Source organism: Pelophylax lessonae (genome assembly GCF_965119305.1).
Source record: "Pelophylax lessonae genome assembly, chromosome: 10".
Taxonomy (NCBI): domain Eukaryota; kingdom Metazoa; phylum Chordata; class Amphibia; order Anura; family Ranidae; genus Pelophylax; species Pelophylax lessonae.
Genome location: NC_138777.1, coordinates 238,321,168 through 238,347,377, shown reverse-complemented (window position 1 = coordinate 238,347,377; position 26,210 = coordinate 238,321,168). Strand labels below are relative to the sequence as shown.

General features: G+C 46.8%; 1 protein-coding gene across 1 annotated transcript in view; it reads left to right on the top strand.

Annotated features, from left to right (window-relative positions):
* LOC309566038 (serine/threonine-protein kinase Nek11-like) overlaps positions 1-26,210 on the top strand; it is a gene marked incomplete at both ends in the record, with an annotated part of 283,675 nt that overhangs the window by 78,078 nt on the left and 179,387 nt on the right. The window contains 4 exons of the mRNA XM_082271061.1: positions 11,647-11,812; positions 16,004-16,122; positions 19,517-19,581; positions 25,092-25,215. Of these exons, the coding sequence (XP_082127187.1) occupies positions 11,647-11,812; positions 16,004-16,122; positions 19,517-19,581; positions 25,092-25,215 (474 nt within the window). The remainder of the gene's footprint in view (positions 1-11,646; positions 11,813-16,003; positions 16,123-19,516; positions 19,582-25,091; positions 25,216-26,210) is intronic.

The following is a 26,210-nucleotide window of genomic DNA, read 5'->3' as shown; positions in this document are numbered from 1 at the left end:
CCTAAATCTGCTTGACTAGGGTATAAAAGAGGCTTTGTTCTCCTAACTGCAGAACCACCACTCCACCAATAACCCTTTCTAAAGAAAAAACACATGAAACCCAAGATGGAGTTTAATGGCCATAGCAGCCTTTTAGTAGCACCATTAAAAATAACATATTAACATATGAACCTATAAACATATGCAACATATGAACATCTAGAACAGTCTGACAAATAGGAGTCAAAAGGTCCTTGTGGGAATCTACTTCTAGTACCTGCGTAACCACTGCAAATTTTTTAGGCCTCCAGCCGCAACAAACATTGACTCGGAGACAAGCAACTACTTGCAGATACCACCAATCGTAATAATGAGAGCCGTACCGAGGACGGGTCCCAACCATAATAATGGGAGCCGTACCGAGGACGGGTCCCAACCATAATAATGGGAGCCGTACTGAGGACGGGTCCCAACCATAATAATGGGAGCCGTACTGAGGACGGGTCCCAACCATAAAAATAGGAGCCATACTGAGGATGGGTCCCAACCATAACAATAGGAGCCGTACTGATGGGTCCCAACCATAATAGGAGCCATACTGAGGATGGGTCCCAACCATAATAATGGGAGCCATACCCAAGATGGGTTCCAACCATAATAATAGGAGCCATACTGAGGATAGGTCCCAACCATAATAATAGGAGCCATACTGAGGATAGGTCCCAACCATAATAATGGGAGCCGTACCGAGGATGGGTCCCAACCATAATAATAGGAGCCATATCGAGGATGGATCCCAACCATAATAATAGGAGCCATACCGAGGATGGGTTCCAACCATAATAATGGGAGCCATACCGAGGATGGGTCCCAACCATAATAATAGGAGCCATATCGAGGATGGGTTCCAACCATAATAATAGGAGCCATATCGAGGATGGATCCCAACCATAATAATAGGAGCCATACCGAGGATGGGTTCCAACCATAATAATGGGAGCAGTACCCAGGATGGGTCCCAACCATAATAATGGGAGCCGCACCAAGGACAGCCCCAACCATAATAATGGGAGCCGTACTGAGGACGGGTCCCAACCATAAAAATAGGAGTCATACCGAGGATGGGTCCCAACCATAATAATGGGAGCCATAGGACAGACCCCAACCATAACATTGGGGGCCATACTGAGGACGGGTCCCAACCATAAAAATAGGAGTCATACAGAGGATGGGTCCCAACCATAATAATGGGAGCCATACTGAAGATGGGCCCCAACCATAATAATGGGAGCCATACTGAAGATGGGTCCCAACCATAATAATGGGAGCCGCACCAAGGACAGGCCCCAACCATAATAATGGGAGCCGTACTGAAGATGGGTCCCAACCATAATAATGGGAGCCATACTGAAGATGGGTCCCAACCATAATAATGGGAGCCGCACCAAGGACAGGCCCCAACCATAATAATGGGAGCCGTACTGAGGACGGGTCCCAACCATAAAAATAGGAGCCGCACCAAGGACAGGCCCCAACCATAATAATGGGAGCCGTACTGAGGATGGGTCCCAACCATAATAATGGGAGCCGCACCAAGGACAGGCCCCAACCATAATAATGGGAGCTGTACTGAGGACGGGTCCCAACCATAAAAATAGGAGTCCTACTGAGGATGGGCCCCAACCATAATAATGGGAGCCATACTGAAGATGGGTCCCAACCATAATAATGGGAGCCATAGGACGGGCCCCAACCATAACATTGGGGGTCATACTGTGGATGAGTTCCAACCATAAAAATAGGAGTCATACCAAGGACAGGCCCCAACCATAATAATGGGAGCCGTACAAAGGACGGGCCCAACCATAATAACAGGTCCCTACAAATCTACATATTTTTCCATAATCAAACCCATATAAGGACCTTGTACCCTGCTGGCTGCCACGGGATCCTGGTCCAACCTTAGACCAAAAACCACTGAACACAGTAAGGGCGGGAGGGTGGGCAGTTATCTCAAGCACGCTCTCCAACTGAAGACTTGAGATCCTCCTACAGATCCCCTTTCTGCAGTCCCATTTGCTACCGCTCGCCCCTCCAATCATGTACGTTGCTATTTTAATGCTTTAACCTGCCCAGAACTTCCTTCTCCATACCAAACCCCTTTTACCGTGTCATGGAGGCCCTGCATTTATGCTTTTTTCTTTTCTAACTCCAGGCCTTTCTTCCACGAAAATCCAAAGAAATAAAGTGTCTGCAAAAATTTCCTGATCACAACCCGTTAGCGCTCTAACAGCGGCAATAGTCCGACGCTTCCGTTTCCTTTTTTGCATCAGCTTTTATTTTTCGAGCATTTGAGGACTACAGGACCAGCAAAGTAGATGGCGTAACAAACGGTGTTAATGCAACGAACGAATCAATAACCTAAATCTGAAGACACGGCAGCAATTTACTAGCCGGTAAATCCCACTGCAGGTTGCCTTAATTTAAGCCTTCCTGTTGGCGCTCACGGACCTGACATGGCGAGATGGATTTTCTGTCTCTGTTAAACGGGGCGAGAAGTGAAGCCACTTGACATTGCGCTGTCACACTTCGAGTCTGATAAACTCATTACCAGTTGCTAAGTGAATTTGCTGTGTGTACATGCCTCCGGTGTAATGTGGAGAACTAGACAGGCCTTCACCGCCGTTATCTCTTCCTTCCCACGTCCTCCTGACCATTAATCCTCCCCTGGTGCCCTTCCTTCACTCTGACTCTTTATGTGTCATCTTCAATGGGCACACTTCTACGCCAGCTTTGTGGAAGTTGGCATTGTGCGGCACATGTCTGCTATGGCGCTTCTCCCTTGTCTTCTTCAGCACAACAGCACTGCAAGGGTTTTTATTTGTCAAACGTTTTGTTTGTAGTGAACAAATAATCCGAAAAAAGATACAAAGCACAAAACAAATAATAATAATAATAATAAGAAAATAGAAAACACAAAACAATTAAAAAAAAACAACAGAAAACACAAACCAGATAAAAAAAAAATTCAAAACAAGTAAAATGAAATAAAAAAAAAAAGCAAAAAACAAATAAAAAAAAACTGAAAGCACAAAACAAATAAAAAAAAAAGCAAACAAGTTAAAAAAAGAAAACACAAACAAATAAAATAAAAAAAAAACAATAGAAAACACAAACCAGATAGAAAAATTCAAAACAAGTAGAATAAAATTAAAAAAAAAAACACAAAACAAATAAAAAAAAAACTGAAAGCACAAAACAAATAAAAAAAAAGCAAACCAGTTAAAAAGAAAGAAAACACAATCAAATAAAAAAAAAATAGAAAACACAAACCAGATAACAAAAAAAATTCAAAACAAGTAAAATAAAATAAAAAAAGCACAAAACAAATTAAAAAAAACTGAAATCACACAACAAATAAAAAGAAAGCAAACAAGTTAAAAAAAAAAGAAAACACAAACAAATAAAAAAAATAGAAAACACAAACCAGATAACAAAAAAATTCAAAACAAGTAAAATAAAATATAAAAAAAAGCACAAAACAAATTAAAAAAAAACCGAAAGCACACAACAAATAAAAAAAAAACCAAACAAGTTAAAAAAAAACACAAAACAAATAATAAAAAAATAGAAAACACAAAACAAATAATAAAAAAATAGAAAACACAAAACAAATAAAAAAATACAGAACACAAAACAAGTAAAACCAGCAAAAAAAATAGAAAACACAAAACAGATAAACACAAAACGGATAAATGATATTACAAAACAAGTAAAAAAAAAAACAAAAACAGAAAGCACAAAACAAATATAAAATAATTGAAAACAAAAAAAAATAGAAACCACAAAACAAATTAAAAAAAATAGCAAAAAACAAATAAAAAATAGAAACAAAAATTTAAAAAAAATACCGAACACAAAAAAAAATAGAAACCTCAAAACAAATTTAATAAAATTTAATAAAATACATAACACAAAACAAGTAAAAAAAAAAAAACAAATCCAAATTCCCCCTCTCAACATATATTCTCCTCCAATCCCCCCTCCTAGCAATTCCTCCCCCCCAAATGTCCCATTCTAGCACAAATCCCTCCCCCCCCAAATCATCCCTACTAGCTCAAATCTCACCCCCCCATGTCCTTTTTAAAGTACAAATCCCCCCTCCCCTCCAATCATCCCTACCAATAAAAAAATCACCCCTCCTAGCACAAATCCTCCCCCCGCCAAATACCCCTTTATAGCACAACCCCCCCCCCCACCCAAAATAAAAATCACCCCTCCCAGCACAAATCCTTTACTCTTTATATTTTCCCTCCAAGCACAAATCCTCTCCCACCCAATCCAAATTCCTCCTCCCAGCATATATTCCCCCCCCCCAATCCCCCTCCTACTACAAATCCTCCCCCCAAATGTTCCTTTCTAGCACAACCCCCTTCCCCCAATCATCCATACTAGCACAAAACCACCCCCCCCCCCCCATCAAATAGGGGAACACAGGATCCCTGTGTTCATTGCTGTTCTGTCTCCACAGGGAGCGATAGCGGGTGCCCGGCTGCAATCGCGCATGCCGGCACTGCAGATCAGCTTCCACTCTGGTGAATGGGCGTGCACGTGCCCCCCACGAGCGCTCCCATGAAGCGACGTACAGGTACGCCTTTTCGCGGGAACGTGCCGCAATATATGTACAGTGGCTGGTCGGCAAGTGGTTAAAGGCAAGTTTTCTCTTTTTAAAAGAATAACAAACACGTGATACTTACCGGCTCTGTGTAACGGTTTTGCACAGAGCAGCTCCGATCCTCCTCTTCTCCTGGCTCTTCCCTCCTGGCCGCAGAGCAAACGGCTTCCTGTGGGGGCACCCAAGCAGAGCCAATGCTCTGTGTGTCCATTCACACGCAGAGCCACGGCTCGTCCCCGCCTCCTCTCTCTTCTCATTGGCTCACTGGCTGTGATTGACAGCATGCTGTCTCAGCCAATGAGGAAGGAGAGTTCCTGAAGAGCCGAGGCTCTCATGCCCATCTCTGGATTGCGATGCGGCTCGGGTAGGAATTCGAGGGGCTGCTGCACACGGAAGGTTTTTTACCTTAATGCATAGAATCAGGGGCAGACTGGCAACTTTCGGCCCAGGGGGCAAGTACAAACCTGAGGCCCATGGTGCAGCGACTCGGCCCCCCCTCTCCAACTCTCTCAATCCTCCAGACCCCCATTCCAAGCTGAAGCTCTTCTCCAGATACTCTCTACTTACCGGCTGAATCCGGGTTTCCAACCTGGCCAGCAGAAGGGGCAGTTGAGGGGAGCTGGGACAGCTCGATTGGGGCTGGCCGGGCAGAAGAGTCCCCAGTGGGGCATGGAACTGGCCTCTGCCCAGACACAGTTTACACCATCCATGCTGGAGGGGAGGAGGCCTACGCTCTGTCCTTGTCTTCACCCCGCACTCAGTAGGTCAGTGGCAGGGACTTTTTACTTCTCATCACCAGGAATCCTTTAGGCATGTCTGTGGCAGAAGCGGTGCATCTTTTTTACAGGGCATCAGAGCGGCCCAGGGGGCACTTGCCCCCTGCCCCCTGGCCCAGTCCTCCCCTGCATAGAATGCATCTTGAGCCTTTATAACCACTTTATGTTGCAGCCTGTCGGTAGCATGGAACCAGTGCCATCTTAAAGAGCATTAAAGGGCCCTGGGCAATGCAGTGCACTGGGGCCCCGCCTACATAATCATCCACGAGAATAAAAATGCAAATTATCGATAAGGCAATAATTATTGGTACAGAAGTGCCAGGCTAATGACAGCTTCCAAGTTCGGAGGCTGGGTCTGGTGAACACACATATGGATTGGAGTCAGACTTGACTGTCCTGTGTGTGCCTGTTCCCCCTGGACGGGGAGCCCACAACTTCATGAATGCCTTTCTGCCTCCACGGCCCAAGTGGCCTGACAGCAGTGCATGGCCGAAAGGCGCTTGCCACCTGCTAAGTTCAGCGGCAGGATGCACACAGGAATCTGGACTAATGCTTGGCTGGGGCTGGGTCGCTGGGCAAGTTGGGCCCCCCTGGCAAGTGGGGCCCCCGGGCAACTGCCCAGTGTGCATATTCGGTAAGATTTCCCTGCATGGAACCTGTAGCTGACTGGTTCTCCAAAAACCCAAACCCAACTTTCCATCCTCTCCTTTATCTCCCTAGGCCCCCGCTGTCTCTATGAGAGAAAGTGCAGAACTCGGGTGAAAGTAGCACATGGATATAAATAGTTGGTAGGATATGTATTATGCATCAGGACCTCTGTGTTCTCACTTGTGCCGAGGCTTCCTCTGTGGACCTTCATAATGTAACATGATTAGCGGCTGCTAATATGTATTTCTGCCTCAGCAAATGTGGGTCAATTAGTGTCGGTGACTGTGATTGATGTCCGGGGCTGGTCGCGGTCTCCAGCGCCAGGCTATGCTGTGCGCCAGGGCACAGTCCCCGCGCCATCTTTTTTAGGAAACGGGGAAAATTAAAGATTAAGTGTTTAATTTTGTCAATTATGGTGACCTGTCAGAATCGGTTAGCTTCGACACCGCTGCTTAGTGGCGGCGATACACGGTGCAATAACCATGTCTGATGCTCCAGTTCCAGGCGTCGCTTGTAATGATTGTGCCATGTAATGGTTAAAATAAGAAGAGCGTCAGAAGGCTTGTAGATTATCCAGCCTGTTGGAAGGTTTCTGTAGTCCTAACAGGATTGTTCCACTTTCCCCAGAGCATAAGGAGTCAGCCTGGCATTGTGCGCTCGGGGGCAGCCTTTATCCACCTTTTTATTAAACATGGCTTCCATTAAATGTGCAAAATCTTGAGGCACTCTCCTCCCCTCAGCCTAAAGTGTAAAGTGTAGAGCGCCCCCATCACATCAGAGGTCCCCCTGTCACATCAGAGGTCCCTCCATCACATCAGAGGTCCCCCATCACATCAGAGGTCCCCCCATCACATCAGAGGTCCCCCCATCACATCAGAGGTCCCCCCATAACATCAGAAGTCCTTCCATCACATCAGAGGTCCCCCCCATCACATCAGAGGTCCCCCCATCACATCAGAGGTCCCCCATCACATCAGAGGTCCCCCCATCACATCAGAGGTCCCCCCATCACATCAGAGGTCCCCCCATAACATCAGAAGTCCTTCCATCACATCAGAGGTCCCCCCCATCACATCAGAGGTCCCCCCCATCACATCAGAGGTCCCCCCATCACATTAGAGGTCCCCCCATCACATTAGAGGTCCCCCCATCACATCAGAGGTCCCCCCATCACATCAGAGGTCCCTCCATCACATCAGAGGTCCCCCCATCAAATCAGAGGTCCCCCCATCAAATCAGAGGTCCTCCCATCACATTAGAGATCCTCCCATCACATCAGAGGTCCCCCCATCACATCAGAGGTCCCCCCATAACATCAGAAGTCCTTCCATCACATCAGAGGTCCCCCCCATCACATCAGAGGTCCCCCCATCACATCAGAGGTCCCCCATCACATCAGAGGTCCCCCCATCACATCAGAGGTCCCCCCATCACATCAGAGGTCCCCCCATAACATCAGAAGTCCTTCCATCACATCAGAGGTCCCCCCCATCACATCAGAGGTCCCCCCCATCACATCAGAGGTCCCCCCATCACATTAGAGGTCCCCCCATCACATTAGAGGTCCCCCCATCACATCAGAGGTCCCCCCATCACATCAGAGGTCCCTCCATCACATCAGAGGTCCCCCCATCAAATCAGAGGTCCCCCCATCAAATCAGAGGTCCTCCCATCACATTAGAGATCCTCCCATCACATAAGAGGTCCCCCCATCACATCAGAGGCCCTCTCATTACATCTAAAGCCCCCCCATCACATCAAAAGGTCCCCCCATCACATCAGAGGTCTCCCCATCACATCAGAGGTCCCCCCATCACATCAGAGGTCCCCCCATAACATCGGAGGTCCCCCCATCACATCAGAGGTTTACCCATAACATCGGAGGTCCCCATTACATCAGAGGTCCCTCCATCACATCAGAGTGCCCACATAACATCAGAGGTTCCCCCATCACATCAAAGATCCCCCCCATCACATTGGAGATCCTCCCATCACATCAGAGGTCCCCCCATCACATCAGAGGCCCTCCCATTACATCTAAAGTCCCCCCCCCCCCATCACATCAGAGGTTACCATCACATCAGAGGTCCCCCATCACATCAGAGGTCCCCCCATCACATCAGAGGTCCCCCCATCACATCAGAGGTCCCCCCATAACATCAGAAGTCCTTCCATCACATCAGAGGTCCCCCCCATCACATCAGAGGTCCCCCCATCACATCAGAGGTCCCCCATCACATCAGAGGTCCCCCCATCACATCAGAGGTCCCCCCATCACATCAGAGGTCCCCCCATAACATCAGAAGTCCTTCCATCACATCAGAGGTCCCCCCCATCACATCAGAGGTCCCCCCCATCACATCAGAGGTCCCCCCATCACATTAGAGGTCCCCCCATCACATTAGAGGTCCCCCCATCACATCAGAGGTCCCCCCATCACATCAGAGGTCCCTCCATCACATCAGAGGTCCCCCCATCAAATCAGAGGTCCCCCCATCAAATCAGAGGTCCTCCCATCACATTAGAGATCCTCCCATCACATCAGAGGTCCCCCCATCACATCAGAGGTCCCCCCATAACATCAGAAGTCCTTCCATCACATCAGAGGTCCCCCCCATCACATCAGAGGTCCCCCCATCACATCAGAGGTCCCCCATCACATCAGAGGTCCCCCCATCACATCAGAGGTCCCCCCATCACATCAGAGGTCCCCCCATAACATCAGAAGTCCTTCCATCACATCAGAGGTCCCCCCCATCACATCAGAGGTCCCCCCCATCACATCAGAGGTCCCCCCATCACATTAGAGGTCCCCCCATCACATTAGAGGTCCCCCCATCACATCAGAGGTCCCCCCATCACATCAGAGGTCCCTCCATCACATCAGAGGTCCCCCCATCAAATCAGAGGTCCCCCCATCAAATCAGAGGTCCTCCCATCACATTAGAGATCCTCCCATCACATAAGAGGTCCCCCCATCACATCAGAGGCCCTCTCATTACATCTAAAGCCCCCCCATCACATCAAAAGGTCCCCCCATCACATCAGAGGTCTCCCCATCACATCAGAGGTCCCCCCATCACATCAGAGGTCCCCCCATAACATCGGAGGTCCCCCCATCACATCAGAGGTTTACCCATAACATCGGAGGTCCCCATTACATCAGAGGTCCCTCCATCACATCAGAGTGCCCACATAACATCAGAGGTTCCCCCATCACATCAAAGATCCCCCCCATCACATTGGAGATCCTCCCATCACATCAGAGGTCCCCCCATCACATCAGAGGCCCTCCCATTACATCTAAAGTCCCCCCCCCCCCATCACATCAGAGGTTACCATCACATCAGAGGTCCCCCATCACATCAGAGGTCCCCCCATCACATCAGAGGTCCCCCCATCACATCAGAGGTCCCCCCATAACATCAGAAGTCCTTCCATCACATCAGAGGTCCCCCCCATCACATCAGAGGTCCCCCCATCACATCAGAGGTCCCCCATCACATCAGAGGTCCCCCCATCACATCAGAGGTCCCCCCATCACATCAGAGGTCCCCCCATAACATCAGAAGTCCTTCCATCACATCAGAGGTCCCCCCCATCACATCAGAGGTCCCCCCCATCACATCAGAGGTCCCCCCATCACATTAGAGGTCCCCCCATCACATTAGAGGTCCCCCCATCACATCAGAGGTCCCCCCATCACATCAGAGGTCCCTCCATCACATCAGAGGTCCCCCCATCAAATCAGAGGTCCCCCCATCAAATCAGAGGTCCTCCCATCACATTAGAGATCCTCCCATCACATCAGAGGTCCCCCCATCACATCAGAGGTCCCCCCATAACATCAGAAGTCCTTCCATCACATCAGAGGTCCCCCCCATCACATCAGAGGTCCCCCCATCACATCAGAGGTCCCCCATCACATCAGAGGTCCCCCCATCACATCAGAGGTCCCCCCATCACATCAGAGGTCCCCCCATAACATCAGAAGTCCTTCCATCACATCAGAGGTCCCCCCCATCACATCAGAGGTCCCCCCCATCACATCAGAGGTCCCCCCATCACATTAGAGGTCCCCCCATCACATTAGAGGTCCCCCCATCACATCAGAGGTCCCCCCATCACATCAGAGGTCCCTCCATCACATCAGAGGTCCCCCCATCAAATCAGAGGTCCCCCCATCAAATCAGAGGTCCTCCCATCACATTAGAGATCCTCCCATCACATAAGAGGTCCCCCCATCACATCAGAGGCCCTCTCATTACATCTAAAGCCCCCCCATCACATCAAAAGGTCCCCCCATCACATCAGAGGTCTCCCCATCACATCAGAGGTCCCCCCATCACATCAGAGGTCCCCCCATAACATCGGAGGTCCCCCCATCACATCAGAGGTTTACCCATAACATCGGAGGTCCCCATTACATCAGAGGTCCCTCCATCACATCAGAGTGCCCACATAACATCAGAGGTTCCCCCATCACATCAAAGATCCCCCCCATCACATTGGAGATCCTCCCATCACATCAGAGGTCCCCCCATCACATCAGAGGCCCTCCCATTACATCTAAAGTCCCCCCCCCCCCATCACATCAGAGGTTACCATCACATTAGAGGTCCTCCCATCACATCAGAGGTCCCCCCCATCACATCAGAAATCCTCCCATTACATATAAAGTCCCCCCATCACATCAGAGGTTACCATTACATCAAAGGTAACTATCACATCAGAGGTCACCCCCCCACCCCATCACATCAGAGCTCCTCCCATCACATTAGAGGTTCCCATCACATCAGAGGTCCCCCCATCACATCAGAGGTCCCCCCATCACATCAGAGGTCCCCCCATCACATCAGAGGTCCCTCCATTACATCACAGGTCCTTCCATTATATCAGAAGTCCTTCCCTCACATGAGAGGCCCCCCCATCACATCAAAGGTCCTCCTATCACATCAAAGGTCCTCCTATCACATCAGAGGTTCTCCTGTCACATCAGATGTCTCCTTCATCATATCAGAGGTCTCCTCCATCACATCAGAGGTCCCCCCCATCACATCAGAGGTCCTCCTATCACATCAGAGGTCCTCCCATCACATAAGAGGCCCCCCCCATCACATCAGAGGTCCTCCTATCACATAAGAGGCCCCCCCCATCACATCAGAGGTCTCCCCCCATCACATCGGCGGTCCTCCCAGCACACCAGAGGTTCCTATCACATCAGAGGTAACTCTCTTCCAGAAGTTAGGGGAACCCAGATGGCACCGTGCCTGAGAAGCGCTGCTCTGGAGGACAGAGTCGCCCATGATAAGTTAAGACTGTGGCAGAGATTGTGACTTCAAAGGTCAGGTTTATAATTTTCCATTGTTATTAATGAGATATCTGGTCACCAAGGATCACGCATTACCTGTGATCACTCTTAAAGCTGAGCTTTAGGCTGGAACAAAAAAAAACAGATTTTCGCATCAGTAGTTATGGCTGTCTAGACTTTTTCCTATAATTATGTAGAAAGTACCCATAGATTCCAGTAAACTAACCCCATTCCTACTACTTGTGTTTGTATTTCAGGAAGGTCATCAAGAGAATCCCATGTAACAGTATGAAGGCGGACGCCACGCTTCCATCGGCTAGAGAGGCCAAGCTTCTGGGCAGTCTTAGGTACCCATTCATCGTCCGTTTCTATGCAAGCTTCCTGGAGAATGAGGATTTCTGCATCGTGACGGAGTATTGTGAGGTACGGATTACCCTTCAGATGTCCAGCAATTAAAGCCTAACCAAGAATCTCATCCATTCCCCCACTCTATCCAAAACTAAAAACACAAGTGGGTTGGTTACACTTTGGTTGCTGTATTCTACAGCCTGGGAGCTCTATGTCTCAGGCCAGTGCTGTATTTTGGCCTAGGCCAACAAGGCCCAGGCCTAGGGCGGCACTTTGCAGGGGGGCAGCAAAAAAGCCACCCCCCCCCCTCCACCTGAGACTCTATTGGCCACTGGTTGCTAGAGCCGCCTCTCTCACCCCTCTCTCTCTCTCACCCCTCCTCTCTCTCTCTCTCCCTCTCTCACCCCCTCTCTGTCTCCCTCTCTCTCTCATCCCCCTCTCCCTCATCCTCTCTCTCACTCTTTGATTCCCCCCTCTCTCTCTCTCTCTCACCCCCCATCTCTCTCACCCCCTCTCTTTCACCCCCCACCCCCTCTCTCTCCCTCCCTCACCCACCTCCCCCTCTCTCTCTCTCACCCTTCTCTCTCTCCCACCCACTCTCACCCCCCCCCCACCCTCTTTTGAGATCTCAGGGGTTCATGCTGGGACTTGTAGTCCTTCAATTTTGGAGGAAGTTACATCCGTTAAAAAGGAGTGGGGCAAATTTACATAGGAGGGGGGCGCCCAATTTCAGTCTTACCTAGGGCAGCACAAAACCAAAATACACCTCTGTCTCAGGCCACTGTAATTTGTAAAGCCTGATCTGTCTTTGCAGCATTGATTGCTGTCTCCATGTCCTCTCATGAGTTCCTATAGGACCAAATTCACGATGGGCAATCAACACTACCAGAAAGTCTAAAATACGCATACGCATGAGCCCAGGATGCAGTGTTCCCGCTTGGTATCTGCATTGCAGTGCTTGAACATGTTCAGTACATGTATGGTTAGGTGTATGTTAACAGTTAGGTATAGGCAGAGGTGTAACTAGAACCTTCAGGGCCCCGGTGCAAGAAACCATGAAGGGCCCCCCGGACCCCTGACCGGGGCCCTTCCCATTAAGCCTGGGGCTCTTCCAAATTATCCTGGGGCTCTTTACTCTCATTTCAGGGCCCTTAATTATGGTCCCGCAGCGGGACCCTTTCACAAGTTCTGCAGTGGGCCCCCTTCCTGCCATCTTGGGGCCTCCCCACGGTGGTGGAATGCCAGGGCCGGTCGCAAGTGTGACCTTTGCGATCCTGGAAGTTCGCCCACTGGTGTCAGTAGTTTTTATTTTTTGGTACTTTTAATTGTATTTTTTTTTTATCATTTTATTTTATTTTTTTACAATGTGACTGACTATGACTCTGTCCATTCAGAAAAGGAAGGAGCTGGTAAATTACATATTTACCGACCCCTTCCTGGTTCTCTATTGTGACACATCCCCTGCAGCAGCCGGCAGGAGAGGGGAGGGAGCACAGTGGGGGGACGACCAGGGGAGCACACAGGGGCCCAGAGACAGCAGAACACAAGTGAACTGGATAGGAGGGGCAGCGGGGGCAGCACACAGAGGAACCAATCTCCTCCATTTTCCTCCTGCAGCTACAGGAGGAAAAAGGAGGACAGTGATTTCTCTACATGCTGCCCCCGACGCCCCTCCTATCCAGATGTACAGGGGAGCCACACAGGCCCCTGGAGCATGGGGCCCGGTTGCAATTGCAACTCCTGCAACCCCTGTAGTTACACCCCTGGGTATAGGTCTGCTTTAAGGCACTGAAGGCATGGCCACCAGATCTTCATCAAATATGTTATAAATGCATCTAAAGCTGACTACATACTGCACATTACATGTTCTCTATATGATCTGCTTTAAACTTACCAACTGCTATAGTATGTAGTGTGAAGACCTACCTGAACTCTCCATTAAATTTACATCCAGTCAGGTAGGCACTATGTAACTTTTTAAAATAGAAATGATTGCTGCGCTTGGGTGAATTAATAAAAGTAAATAGGCGAAAAGCTGCTGACACAGATCCAAATGCAACACTAGATCAAAAGAACATATAAATAAAGGTGTAGCGCTAATCTGTATATGACAGTCCATATAAAGGAAAGTCCACAATGTGTTAGGAAAGCACTTCACATCAATATGTCACGTAGGTAGTGAAAATCCAGATGCCAAGACCGCCACCAAGATGAAAAGACACACACTGCCTCTTACCAAATAGTATAGACCCTCATAACAAAGGTCATATCGAGCATGTTCCCATGAATACACGATCAGTGCTTCTCCTAGGCAATCAGCATACCTCCATACCTCCCGGAATCAAGGTATCCAGTGACCCAATGGAATAAAGCAGACAATGGCTCATAGCGTAACATGTACAAGCTATTTAATGTTTAAAATAGGTAAAAAGCAGCTTACAAAATGGTGGTGGTACTGGCGCTGAGTGAAAAACTCCTTTGCCTGGCGATTCGTGTCCTATTCCCGCCAACAAAATGGCCGCCGCGTCTCCTCGTGTGGGCTAGCGTCGCCGTAGGCCCCTCCCGACGCGTTTCGTCAGAGGTTAACTTTTGATAGAGCCAAATGAGATTGTACAATCAGATTGTAGTGAATGTAACTAGTATTATATGCATGTATGTGGGAGCAGCGTGTTGTGGTGACAAGAATACGCACAGTCCAGGTGCAATGTAAGAACTTGTAATAATATAAGGCAAAGGCAAGTTTACAATATACCCAGTGGGAAGTCCGCCCAACCGGGAACACCCATGAATTCCAGCAGCGTGTATAGAAGCAAGTGTCAACCGAACTGACAACGCCTGTTAGGAGGGGCAGAATGTGGCCTGGCCGTCTCTTGCCCACATGGGAAGATGTCCAGAGAAGTTGCAAACTCTATGCTTTTCCTCCTCATCTGAATCCTTTCCCTGCCGCTAATACTGTTCCTGAAGTCTAGGTACCTGTCCCTGCTAATGCTTGACCCATGATGGCTGCTAGAGTCACATAGAACAGCAGCATCCAATCAAATAGTTTCTCCAGTGACCATGTTCCTCCTTACTTCCTCTCCAACTGCAATGCTGAATTTACAGTATCTCACAAAAGTAATATAAAAAATAAAAATATATATAAAAATATATATACTTTGTGTGTGTGTGTGTTAATATACACACACATAAAAAAAATATATATATATATACTGTGTGTGTGTGTGTATATATATATATATACTGTATCTAGTGCCAGCAGTTTGTGCAGAGCTTTAAAGTATGAAGGGAGACAGTACAGCTACAATAAGATTTAAGAGAAGAGTGATAGGCGGGCCTTGCTCATAAAAGCTTACAATCTAAAAGGGAAGGGCAAGTGACAAAAAGTTAGTAACTGAGGAATGAGTTGATAGAGAAGGTAAACGTTCAGTTTTTAGGTAAAGATGGGAAAAGCTTCTCTGAAGAGGTGGGTTTTTAGGGATCACCTAATCGGAAAGAGTAAGAGATAGCTGGACAGATTGGGGTAGAGAGTCTCATGGGGCAGAGTTGTGGGTGGTTTTGTATGCTCTTGATAGAATTTTGAGTTTTATGTTTTGGGTGAGCAGAAACCAGTAGAGAGATTGGTGGGGAGGGGGGAGGGATGGTGAGCGGTAAGGTGGATGAGTCTGGCAGCCGCATCCATGATAGAATGAAGAAAATTGAGTCTGGGTAGAGGAAGGCCAACAAGAAGGGAGTTGCGGTAGTTGAGGCGAGAGATAATGAAGAGATGAATGAGTAGCTTGGTGATGTTATTGGCTCATGTTCCATTTTTAGTGAGGCACCAATGTACTTCTGCCCCATTGCTGTACTGAGACCAGTCTTTTCTGTGCTGGTAACATGGACAGATTATTATTACCAGTGACAGATTCAGGAGCACTTCACAGCCAAGAGCTGCCGTTCTAAACCCAGAACCTTGCCATTAATTCAGGGCCATATGGTCACCTCGGGATCAGCTTGTATCTCAGATGCCATCATAAATGCTCTCGTTCTGCAGCTTTGTATCTTTCTATGGTCATGGAACTTCATGGTAATTTCTCATATCCTTGTGCATTATGCCAAATACTACAAGACCTAGTAGTTCTCTTTCAATCTACGTCTGTATATCTGGCAAACTGCACAATTTTTAGTTCTATGAAGGGAGGTGCTGTGAGATTTGTTTTGTGGATGTATTGCCTACTTTTGATATAAGACATGGTATTGCAGAATATTAAACTGTCCCTTGTCTGCCAGGGTGGAGATTTGGACTATCACCTTCAAAAGCTGAAAGATAAAGGACTGGCAATGTCAGAAGGACACGTCATGGAATGGTTCATCCAGATGTTACTTGGGGTTACCTATCTTCATGAGAGGTGAGGCCCAGAGCTGAAGACGATTGTGTTTCCTTACTCTTCAATATTGTGGTTTACTAGCTATACAAATACAGTAGCAAAATAAGGAATATTTATGAATGGAAGCCAAATAGAAACCACACAGACTGTTTTGCATTCCTGCAATTACCCATCAAGCAATTATGTAACAAAAATCCATTTATCAACCCACAGGCTACTATTGCCCGGTGTCAATAACCCAACAGAGCACCTAGAAAAATGTCTCCTATGCTTGAATTAGGAACTTTCTATGCCTGAAGTAAAATAAATCTAAACACAAGAATCTAGGGAAAATAAATGTACAATGCACGCAGAACTATGAGAAATAAGGAAGAGTTACATAGATGGTAAGGTTGAATAAAGACACCAGTCCATCAAGTTCAACCTGTGTGGGTGTGTTTTATGTCTCTAGCATTTCACATATCCCTGTATTTTGCGTTCCTTTAAAATGCCAATATAAGCGTTTTTTTAAATTTTCGATACTCCCTGCAGACACCACCAACTGTGGAAGGGAATTCCACATCCTTACCGCTCTCACAGTAAAGAACCCCTTACGCAATTTAAGGTTTAACCACTTCTCATCCAACTTCATTGAGTGGCCGCATGTCCTTTTAAGTGACCTGAAACTGAATAGTTTCCTCCCTGTGCTAGAATCACCATTAAGATATTTTGTATATTACAATCATATCCCCTCTCAAGCGTCTCCTCTCCAGGGTGAATACGTTAAATGCTTGTAGTCGTTCCTCGTAACTGAGGTCCTCCAGCCCCTTTATTGTTTTTATTATTTGTTGGTATTCTCTGCAAAAGATCCCAGCATGGGAGAGGGGATTATGTATAGACTGTTAGGTTTAGTTAAAGCCCAACTCCTCTGCGAGCTACAGGAAGATTTAAGCTGCCCATACAACTGGTCGAATTTCAACCTGTGTGTGGGCTCCCCCGCTCGAGAGAAGTTGATTATTTAAGTCACTTCTGTTGAGGGAGCATGTTGGAAAATTTTGGAATACAATGTCCTGGTGAGGGGGGAAATCAATCCACCCACCTTGTTTATGTGCCAGCTCAGTGGTCTCCAAACTGCAGCCCTTTGCTTGCCTTTATCCAGCCCTTGTGACACTATTCTTCCCACTGACACCAATCATGGAGCATAAAATCTTCCTCTGGCACCATTGATGGGGCACAATTTCTCCCACTAACAACAATGGTGGAGGGCTATTCTCCCCAATGACACCAACAATGGGGGCACTATTCTCCCACTAACACCACAGAAGGGGAACAATTCCTTCCACTAATACCTATGATGGGGCAGGATTATTCCTAATGACGCCAGTGATAGGGCACTATTCCTCCCACTGGGACCAATCATGGAGCATAAAATCTTCCTCTGACACCAATGATGGGGCACTATTCCTCCCACTGATACCAATGATGGGGCACTATTCCTACCACTGACACCAATGGTGGAGCTCTATTCTACCCAATGACACCAATGATGGGGACACTATTCCTTTAACTAACACCAATGATGGGATGCTATTCCTCCCACTGGCACAAATGATGGGGCACTATTCCTCCCACTGACACCAATGATGGGGCACTATTCCTCCCACTGACACCAATGATGGGGCACTATTCCTCCCACTGACACCAATGATGGGGCACTATTCCTCCCACTGACACCAATGATGGGACGCTATTCCTCCCACTGGCACAAATGATGGGACACCATTCCTCCCACTGACACCAATGATGGGGCACTATTCCTCCCACTGACACCAATGATGAGGCACTATTCCTCCCACTGACACCAATGATGGGGCACTATTCCTCCCACTGACACCAATGATGGGGCACTATTCCTCCCACTGACACCAATGATGGGGCACTATTCCTCCCACTGACGCCAATGATGGGGCACTATTCCTCCCACTGATACCAATGATGGGGCACTATTCCTCCCACTGACACCAATGATGGGGCAGTATTCCTCCCACTGGGACCAATGATGGGGCACTATTCCTCCCACTGACACCAATCATGGAGCATAAAATCTTCCTCTGGCACCATTGATGGGGCACTATTTCTTCCACTAACACCAATGATGGGGCACTATTCCTCCCACTGACACCAATGATCGGGCAGTATTCCTCCCACTGACACCAATGATGGGACACTATTCCTCCCACTGACACCAATGATGGGACACTATTCCTCCCACTGACACCAATGATGGGACACTATTCCTCCCACTGACACCAATGATGGGGCACTATTCCTTCCACTGACACCAATGATGGGGCACTATTCCTCCCACTGACACCAATGATGGGGCACTACTCCTTCCATTAACACCAATGATGGGGCACTACTCCTTCCATTAACACCAATGATGGGGCACTATTCCTCCTCCTTCTAACCACGTAGGTGCTGTGAATTTTTTACTCCCAATGGCCACAGTCTGGCCCCACTAGAGTCTAAAGCACAGTAAATTGGCCTTTGTTTAGAAAATTTGGAGCCCCTTGTGGTAGCTGAATGAAAGAAACTAACCGTATATATATATAAATGGCCAGCTTAAAACGGTGTTCCGCTGGGGAAAAAAAAAAAAGAAAAGTCAGCAGCTACAAATCCTGTAGCTGCTGACTTTTGATATATATACACTTACCTGTCCAGGGAGCCCGCGATGTCGGCCCCCTAGCGGATTTTCAGATCGGCTGTCGATCTTGGTTTGGCTTTACTGATGCCTGGTCGCAATCACGTCAATGCTCGTTGACAAAGTCTGGTGGTCTAATGACATAGGAAGCTGCATTGTTGAGATAAGAAAGTGAGGATTAACCTGTCTGGGTGTGCAGTGGGGCAGGGGGTTACCCTCTCTGGGTATGCAGTGTGGCAGGGGTGTGTCAGTGTTAATGACATGACCAGCTGAACAGAATGACAAATCCTTTGGAAAGAAATCAGTTACATATATTTTGCAAATGTGTATTTATCTGTTTGATTAGCATTCGGCTCTAAAATGCTATACTTATGTATTCTGTGACCAGTCAAAACAGGATTAAATAATTCTAGATTATTGTTTGTTGTTCTTTTTCCTCCTTTCCCATGAGTTCTCCTTTAGAATTGTCCTTTCCAATTCATTTAACCTTTCCATTAATAAAATAAATGAATGTAAGACAAATCTGTAATATTCATTACTACATTCATTAATACATCTGATTTACATCTAGCCAGGAACAAATGTTTGCTGATGCGTCCGTAGCTGTGATAAGCAGCAGATGCCCTTTATGTCTGGATAGCATCTGACAACATCACTGTTTGGTACATTTGCAGCCTTCTCCCCCACCGCCAGTAATATTCTCATTAGACTTTGTGTTTGTTATATTTCCAGGCTGATCATGCATAGAGACTTAAAGACAAAAAACATCTTTTTAATGAACGGAACACTTAAAATCGGTGAGTATTTCTGTATTGGCATTATACTTACAGTGCATGGAAAACCTAAATGTTTTTTCTATTATTGGATCCAGTAGGGAATAGTTAAATATGACAGATTAGGTTAGTGTACCATCAGGGAGATTTCTCTTCACTTCATGTTCCAAAGAAGTAATAGAAAGTCAGTGGAAATCTCTCCAAAGCCAGAGGAGGTTTCTTCTCAGGTCTCTTTCACACGGGCAGCCTGGGGAAAAAATGGGGTTCTAAGCCTAAGGCTCCCTATACTCTTCTGCTCATCCAACCCTTTGTAAAGTTTCAGTGCTAAATTTTTGGTAAATGCACCCCAGTTAGTTTCTTTGGCACCATTTTGTTCACTGTCGGTGTACTCACTGGCGCTCCAACAGAATTGTGGATGGATTTACCCATTGGCTACCCAACAGAGTTTAAGTTGGATGTACTCACTGACTATTCAACAGAGTTTGAAATGAGTATATTTACTGGGTCTTCGAAGGAGTTTTAGGTGGGTGTCCTTACCGGTTCTCCAACAGACTTTGAGGTGGGTGTACTCACTGGCTTTCCCCTAGAGTATGAAGTGGGTGTATTTACTGGCCCTCCAACAGAATTTGAGATGGCTGTACCCAATGGCTATCCAATAGAGTTTAAGTTGGATGTACTCACTGACTATCCAACAGAGTTTAAGGTGGGTATACTTATTGGCTCTCCAATGCAGTTTGAGGTGGGTGTTGTTACTGGTTCTACAACATATTTTGAGGTGGGTGTACTGACTGGCTCTTCCATAGAGTCTGAAATGCATGTCCTTACTAGCTGTCCAACAGGGTTTGATGTAGATGTACTCACTGGCTCTCTAACAGATTTTGAGGTGGATCTACTCACTTGCTATCCAGCAGAGTTTGCAGGGGGTGCCGTTACTGGCTCTTCAACAGGGTTTGAAATGGGTGTGCTTACTGGCTCTCCGACAGAGATAAATTTGATGTGCTCTCTGGCTCTCCAACAGAGTTTGATATGAGTATACTTAATGGGTCTCCAGTGGAGTTTGAGGTTGGTGTTCCTACTGGTTCTACAACAGACTCTTAGGTGGGTGTACTCACTGGCTCTCCTATGGAGTTTACGGTGGGTGTAGTTACTGGCTCTCCAACTGAGTTTGATATAGGTGTACTCACTAGCTCTCCAACAGAGTTTGACGTGCCTATACCTACTGACTCTCCAATGGAGTTTGAGCCCAGATAGAAAGGCAAACTGGTAACACATTTGTGGCAGTGTTGAATTGTAAATCTGTTAACTTGCTGCACATATTCACTTTCAAATTGTACACCTGCAAAGCACTTGAAGGACAAGTGAATCTTTTCCAATTTGTAGCAAATTTGCGTGGCAAGTCTCTAGCAAGAGAAAAGTTGCATTGGTGAGTCTACAGCAAGAGCTCTGCAAGTCTACAGTATGATTATTCAGCCACAGTAACTGAACCAGAACTTGCAGCAGGTTTGCAGAATTTTTGCAAAGAACGATGATCTGGAGTCATGCAACGCAGGCTTGCTGCAATTGTGCAACAAACTTGTGATGCTTGGCAAGTCTAACAATAGCTTAGCAAGTCATTTTCAAACTTGTAGCACAATTGCTTGCTATCTATGAGTTGGGTGTGCTTACTGACTCTCCAACAGAGTTTGACTTGGTTATACTTACTTGCTCTCCAGTGGAGTTTGAGGTGGATGTCCTTACTGGTTCTCCAACAGAGTTTGAGGTTAGCGTAATCACTGCCCCTATCATAGAGTTTGACATGGGTGTACTCACTGGCTCTCCAACAGAGTCTGAGGTGGGTGTACTCCCCGGCTCTATCATACATAGAGTTTGACATGGGTGTACTCACTGGCTCTCCAACCAAGTCTGAGGAGAGTGTACTCACTGGCTCTATCATAGAGTTTGATATTGGTGTACTCACTGGCTCTCTTACAGAGTCTGAGGTGAGTGTTCTCACCGGCTCTATCATAGAGTTTGCCATGGGTGCACTCACTGGCTCTCCAACAGAGTATGAGGTGGGTGTACTCAAGTTTTAAAGAGGTCCTTAAAAAAGGCCTAAAAAGATTAATTTACCCCAATCAACCAAACATCTTTTATCAAACACCTACTGAGCCCCATGCATTTACTGACCCCCAGACATTTTATGGGATAGTCCCTTTAATCCAATCACTATTCTATCCATAACAAAAAAAAAAAAAAAAAAAACAAACTCGACTGTAGATATTTATCCTCTGTAATAGAAATCTGTTCCCATAGATAATAATTTGGAAGAGGTAGATACTAACATAGCTAAACTTTGCAATCATCCTCCTATGCTGGAATATGTAGAATTAGGTCTCTGACTGTCCAGTAAGCCTCTTTGGGATTAGGCGCTTTGGTCCGAGCTCACAGATGTTGAGCTGAATGCCTCAACCCTTTTCCTCCATGTGTACATTTCACCTCCAATGTGATTATTGGTCAGGATTTTATTCCTTCTGTGGGTTTTATTTCCAATATTCCACCTGAAAAAAAACAAAAAATATATGAAATAGGAAAAGATATAACACTGACAATAAAATAAGAAATAAGTTACAGGTAGAAAAAAATAAAACAACAAACTTTTTCCCGGCCCTGTGATGTATAAAGCAATTACGTCTGTATTCTGACCTTTGTCTTGTACCTGCAAACCTCGTTTGAGTTGTTAAAGGATGCATTATGTATAATTAAAGTGTCAAATAAAGTCTTTCCTCTGAGGCCAACTGTCCTCTCCGCAACACAATTGCACAATGTATCATTTTGTTTTTACATTTACAATTTTACTAAGAACTCTGCTGTAAAATTATAACAATTTATCAAGATCCCAGACATACTATCCTTATTTACCATGTTTGTTGCTTTATTAAGGCCAGTTCACACCAGAACGCGGTGTGGGAAAGGTGCATTCCATGCACGTTTCCCGCACTGCTGGTGAAGGTGCAGCCCTTGGGGTCTGCATGTGGTAGCCAATGTATTGTTAATGGTGCCCCGAACGCAGATCGCAAATGCAGTTTAGGGCCCCGTACGACCTACCTGACAGGCCCCCCCACTGAATATATCAAGACAATATTTTCACTAAAAATACACTAATATAATTTTTAGCTGACACAAACATAACAGATAACTTGTTTGAATTAGCCTTTTTTATTTAGTTTTTCTACATAAAAAAAATATTATTTTTATTTAAATGTTAAAAATGTTTACAATAATTTTATTTTTCAATTTTTTAAAATCATTTATTACGTTTAATTATTATTTTTATTTAAATGTTAAAAATGTTTACAATAATTTTATTTTTCAATTTTTTTAAATCATTTATTACGTTTAATTATTATTTTTTTTAAATGTTAAAAATGTTTACAATTATTTTATTTTTCAATTTTTTAAAATCATTTATTATAATGTTTAATTATTATTTTTTTTTTTTTTTTAGAATGTGTTATTATTATTTTTTTTTTTTACAGGACAGGGAAGCCTGCAGCGCTCTGGGAGGGGGGACGGCACAGTGAAATGGGGGCACACGGGGAGGGGGGGCTCAGAAGCAGGCAGAACAGGGAAGGGGATCAGTGTGGGAGAAGCAATTACAGGAACGGTGCCCTGTGTCTGTGTCTCTCCCCCGCAGCAGCTGAAAGCTGGCAGGAGGGGGAGAAACTGGCTTTTAGGTGCTGCAGACAGCCGCACGGGGCTTCCCTCTATAATTGCCCCTCTGCCTGACTGCACAGATTTCCCGTGCTGTTGGGGCCCCCCTGTGTGCCCGGGCCCCCTACAGGGGGACTGGTGGTCCCCCCTATCAGTGGCCAGGGGGGATCTCTGGGTATAATCGGGTCCAGCAATCCATCTATATTCTCTTTGCTGGTAGAAGAAGCAATGACGTGTGAATGCAACAAGTGTTTGATCTGCAATGAATTATAAATCAGTGACGGTGAAGGAAAGCTTGTTAGCGATTTCTAGATGTCTAATGAAAAAGCCGATCTCTTTTCTTGTTTTTACTGACTGCTTACCAAATCAGAAATATCACTTATTACCGGGAAACCGTGAATGAACCCCTTCCCGCCCGCGGTATAGCTGGATAAAAGAGCACAGCATGGCGCTCTAATTCTGGCAGGGCATCCATAGACGTCCTCCTAGAACCGCGCCTCCCGCACGCCCCCCTGGGGTGAGGCGTTGTGTGCGCTCTGTGACTGCACCTGTTAGCTTTGGACAAAGCTGATCACAGATCGCTGTAAAGGGCCAATCACAGCACCCCTTTACCATGTGATCAGCTGTGTCTGTGGGAGGAAAGGAGAGCTGATAACTGACGGGTCTGAGAGTACATTGTTTACACTGATAATCAGGCACTGATCATCCTCATCAGTGCCCTGATTATCAGTGCACCCCATCAGTGCCCATCAGTGCAGCTTATCAGTGCCGCTTTATCAGTGCCCATCAGTGCAGCCTCATCAGCACCCATCACTGCAGCCTCATCAGCACCCATCAGTGCAGCCTCATCAGTGCAGCCTCATCAGTGCCCATCAGTGCAGCCTCATCAGTGCCCATCAGTGCAGCCTATCAGTGCCCATCAGTGCATCCTATTCAATGTCAATCAGTGCAGCCTCATCAGCGCCCATCAGTGCAGCCTCATCAGCGCCCATCAGTTCAGCCTCATCAGCGCCCATCAGTGCAGGTTCATCAGTGCAGCCTCATCCGTGCCCATCAGTACAGCCTAATCAATGTCAATCAGTGCAGCCACATCAGCGCCCATCAGTGCAGCCACATCAGCGCCCATCAGTGCAGCCTCATCAATGTCAAATCAGTGCAGCCTTATCAGTGCCCATCAGTGCAGCCTTATCAGTGCCCATCAGTGCAGCTTTATCAGTGCAGCCTCATCAGTGCACATCAGTGAAGAAAATTGACTTACTAATTTTATAACAGAAACTAATGAAAACTTTTGTTTTCCAAATATTTTTCCAAAATTTTGCAAAAAAATAAAAACTCCAGTGGTGATTAAATAACACCAAAAGAAAGTTCTATCTGTCTCAAAAAAATGATAAAAATGTCACATGGGTACAGTGTTGCATGATCGCGCAATTGTCATTCAAAGTGTGACAGCGCTGAAAGCTGAACATTGGCAGCTGGGCAGGAAGGGGGGGGGGGGGGGTGAAAGTGCCCGGCATTGAAGAGGTTAAAGAAAAACCCCAGCCATGTAATTTGTAAAGTTTTGGATATCATAGGAGAGGCTTAAAGTGATTCTAAAGAAAGTTATTTTATATATTTGGATAAAGCAGGAGGAAGGGTTTGACCCTCTGCAAGTTTTTCTTGCTGTTTATGTCCCAGCTGTGGAGGAATGCTAATTCCTCCTTCTAAATGCTCGTTGCCTGGCTGTCATACTGATCCTGAGGTTTCGGAGTTCTCTAAGCCCCTGACGCAGGTTGTGTTGGTTCCAACTGTCATCATGACATTGTGGCGGGACAGATCTAACTGTCTTCATTTCATTGGTGGATTAGGTGACTTTGGAGTGTCTCGCGTGCTCGTGCCATCGGAACTGGCAACTACCGTCACAGGAACCGCTTCCTACATGAGCCCAGAGATCTTCACCCGGAACGGCTACAACTCCAAGTCTGATATCTGGTGAGTCCTTCTGGATGATTCTTTTTATTCTTAAATCAGACCTGAACTCAAAAAGTAAAGATTTGCCATGTCATTGGGACCAGGACAAGGGGTGGGCAGGAGGGGAGGCTGCCCTGGGCACTGTGGTATCATGTGAGGTTGATGGGGGGGGGCACAACAGGGATTGGGAAAGGAGATTTGTGTTGGGAGGAAGGGTGGAGGAGATTTGTGTTGGAAGGGAGGGAGGTGGGTGGAGATTTGTGTTGGACGGGAGGGGGGGAGGTGATTTGTGTTGGGAGGGAGGGGGGAGGATATTTGTCTTGAGAGGGAGATTAGGGGAGGAGATTTGTGTTGGGAGGGAGGGGGGAGATTTGTGTTGGGAGGGAGATTGGGGGGAGGAGATTTGTGTCGGGAGGTAGGGGGCGAAGATTTGTGTTGGGAGGGAGGGGAGGAGATTTGTGTTGGAAGGGAGGGGGGGAGGAGATTTGTTTTTGGAGGGGGAGGAAATTGTGTTGGGAGGGAGGGGGGAGGAGATTTGTGTTGGGAGGGGGGATATTTGTGTTGGGAGGGAGATTTGGGGGAGGAGATTTGTGTTGGGAGGGAGATTAGGGGGGAGGAGATTTGTGTTGGGAGGGAAATAGGGGGAGGAAATTTGTGTTGGCAGGGAGATTGGGGGGAGAAGATTTGTGTTGGGAGGGAGGAGGGGAGGAGATTTGTGTTGGGAGAGGGGGATGAGATTTGTGTTGGGAGGGGGATTGGGGGGAGGAGATTTGTGTTGGGAGGGAGATGGGATTTGTGTTGGGAGGGGGGATATGTGTTGGGAGGGAGATTGGGGGAGGAGATTTGTGTTGGTAAGGAGGAGGGGAGGAGATTTGTGTTGGGAGGGAGGAGGGGAGGAGATTTGTGTTGGGAGGGAGATTGGAGGGAGGAGATTTGTGTTGGGAGGGAGATTGGGGGGAGGAGATTTGTGTTGGGAGGGAGGGGGGGGATTTGTGTTGGGAGGGAGATTGGGGGGA